Source organism: Sinocyclocheilus anshuiensis, unplaced genomic scaffold (assembly GCF_001515605.1).
Source record: "Sinocyclocheilus anshuiensis isolate Anshui unplaced genomic scaffold, SAMN03320099.WGS_v1.1 scaffold615, whole genome shotgun sequence".
NCBI classification, from domain to species: domain Eukaryota; kingdom Metazoa; phylum Chordata; class Actinopteri; order Cypriniformes; family Cyprinidae; genus Sinocyclocheilus; species Sinocyclocheilus anshuiensis.
In genome coordinates this window covers 599199-602314 of record NW_015552647.1, presented here as the reverse complement: position 1 = coordinate 602314, position 3116 = coordinate 599199, and the positions used below count along the sequence as shown (strand labels likewise).

At 36.5% G+C, this 3116-nt stretch overlaps 1 protein-coding gene across 1 annotated transcript in view; it reads right to left on the bottom strand.

Moving 5' to 3' along the window:
- The window catches only part of LOC107666963 (uncharacterized), a 17567-nt gene that overhangs the window by 9593 nt on the left and 4858 nt on the right, over positions 1–3116 (bottom strand). The window contains exons 6-9 of the mRNA XM_016458521.1: positions 2476–2657; positions 2283–2348; positions 1880–2129; positions 416–526 (exon numbers count right to left, since the gene is read on the bottom strand). Coding sequence (XP_016314007.1) covers positions 416–526; positions 1880–2129; positions 2283–2348; positions 2476–2657 — 609 coding nt within the window. The remainder of the gene's footprint in view (positions 1–415; positions 527–1879; positions 2130–2282; positions 2349–2475; positions 2658–3116) is intronic.

Genomic DNA, 3116 nt, shown 5'->3' with positions numbered 1-3116 from the left:
TATATATATAAATAAATTATACATTTATTGTTATTTATTTATATTTTTAATGATAATATGCATAAATTTAACATTGTTACAATGATTAAGAAAAATGTTATTACAATTTACTTGATGGTACCACATTTTTTAAACTGAAACTTTACTATATGAAACCAACATGACACTTCTAAGAGTTTGGCACGTTTTAGCCTAGATTTCAAAACTTTTTCCTTGTATTTATCATTGACACGTGTGTACGTATCTATACCCTATAACAAAAAAAAAAACTGTCAAGTTTTCTTTCTCTTTCTCTATTTTACTTGTTTGATATTCTCTTTCCAAAACCCCACCCTTACGTTTGATGAGAGTATTAAATTCAGAGGGAAGAGACAGTGTAATATCAGCTTATGGTGGCATAAAAATCATCACTCACCTATTAAACTGGCCATGGAAGCTGTGTTGATTATCTTGCCGTATCCTTGCTTCAGCATGACATGACCGGCCGCCTGAGGTGGTAATTTGAGGGAGAGAAGAGACAAATGTGCTTTCAGAGGAACGTCACAGTATTGACACCTTCACTAATCAGACTTCCACGTCTACAGTCTACAGGGAGAGGAATAACAATCCCTGGATGAGCAGAGAGACAAAAAGTGTCAAAAACTCCCGGCGTTCATTTTAATGCGCGTGAGGCATCTCCATCACCTCTTGGTTTTGTGTAAAACAGCTTACTCTGATTTATTTGGTGCCTGGCAGGATTTAATGTCTTCTAATGCTGTAGGTATGAAATCACTTTCCTTCACACCTCTCTTTTCCCCTATCAGAGCTTTTATTCCGTCTCCTGGGAAATGTCAGAAACTAATGGAAAAGTTGTTGCTAATATACAAAAGCAATTAGAATCTGCAAAAGTTTGGGCAAATACAAGTAACAGCAACCCACATGAAAAAATGTTAAAGGGGTCATATGATGCACATTTTCCACAAGTTGATATGATTCTTTAGGGTCTTAATGAAAAGTCTTTAACATAGTTTGGTTATGTCCGACTTACCTCCGACTTGCTCTGATGTCATGCTGACGTGTGCCAAAAAACTCTCGCGACAGCGAGGCGGCTGTGTCGGAGTGTGGAGTCGAGCGCAGTTGCTCTCCACCGACTTCACTGCCTGTGTGTGACGTCAAACAGACAGTCATCTGAGATCGGCTCGATTTGATAAAGGGGAAAACATTTAACGAGATAAAAAAAAAACACCGGGTGGATTTTTATCAGTATAGGGTGGTTGTGTCCACACACTGCCAACACACATTTCAGTTCAAACAACTTGTAAAAGTGCATGTAGCATCCTATAACCCCTTTAAAGCTGCTCTTTTACATACAACAAAAATGCATGGTGATTAATGGCTGTCAGGTTCAGTGGCAATTGTGCTTGGTTCATTGTATGTTAGGTGGGGATTTGAACTTGGGTTCAGGCTCTTATCTGGTGACGACATGATGCTGAATAACAGTGGGACTCTGAAATTATTTGTAAATGCATGCTGCATTATTAACAAGAATTTTTTCAGGAATGCCTAGACTAAATGGTTGAATATTCAGTGCAGTGTTATTTTAGTGTTATTTATTATAGTATTATAGTATTTATTAATATTTTGGATTAGCTTTTATTTTTATATTTTCTGTTTTCATTTTAATCTTGGTTTTCATCAATAATACAGTAATTATGTTTTTAGATTTCATTTGTATTTTAGTTTTAGTCATTTTAGCATTTTTACATAGTTGCCATTTCTAATTTTGAAGTTGTTTAACTTTAAGTTTTACATTTGTTTTTTGTTTTTTTTGCTTTATTTAAAATCCCGAAAATTATTTTTAATAGTTTTAGTTGCAGTTTTAACTTGAGTTAACAGTGACAACACTGCCTGAAGTACAGGAACATGAAAGTACCTTTCAAAGTCAGTTCATGGGCCACAATCTCTGCCTTTCCTTTGTCCATGTCTATGATGGCGACTTTGGCTCCAGCCTCTCCAAGAGCATGTGCGAAGGCCCTGCCGATGCCCTGACCGGCCCCGGTCACGTAGGCCACTTTTCCATCCAAACGTAACCTGTCCAGCACTTGCTTCCCTTGAACTCCTCGGAAAACCTCATCATAGGTCACTGTGCTCTATGAAGCATAGATCATCATCAGCGATCTGATCAACAGCTGTACTGAAGCTTTATATAAGACATGTTAATTAGCATAAATGTGTATTTGAACACACACTTAAGCAATTACTCTTGATTAATATTTGATACAAATATTTTAAGTATACTATACCTTCAGCTGTGGTATGTAGGGCACTCTTCGTATTATAGTGAGGCCATCTCTCAGAGGAATAATGACCTATAAACAAGGATCAGACAACTCAAATTCAGTCCTAGAACTGTCTGGGTTGCCTAACTGTTGATTGTAGAACATAAGTTTTATAAAAATGAATAAAAGCTCATGTTTAAGAGAAAAATATGCACACCTGCTCTACTCGAGGATCATTTGTGACAAATTGATTAAAATCTTGCAAGGCTTTCCCGAAATCATCTGCTGAGTCCTTGAGATAAACTCTCCCTTTAAACAATGTGTTGTCTACACATATAACACCATCTATCCGCAGCAGGTTATGGTCCAGGAGGAACTTGTAATAGTTGATGTAGTTATGTTTGTCTAAATGGTTTATCTCAGCTGGAATTAATGACAAACTAAATATATAAATGAAGTGGTACCTGGCAACACATGAAAGTCCCTCTGAGGTTAACGTTAAAGGTTTGGTCCCATTCTTCTAGACTAGTGTCCTCACTAGCGGAGTTCTTGTTGATGCCAGCGTTGTTACAAGCGATGTGAATTGTGCCCCATTTTGAAACAATGTCATCAATCATCTTCTGAACGTCCTCTGGTTTGCTAATGTCCGCGAACACAGCCATGCTGGAAATGCCTGGAACAACATGGACACATAAGAAAAAACAGACAGAACAGACAAATACCACTTTATTATATTAAGATGTAAATGTGGGGTTTGTCCCAGTTTTAAACACTTCCTCAAATTCCTAAATCATATAAACTATACAAAATTTAAAAATTAATACAGTATATATATATATATATATATATATATATATA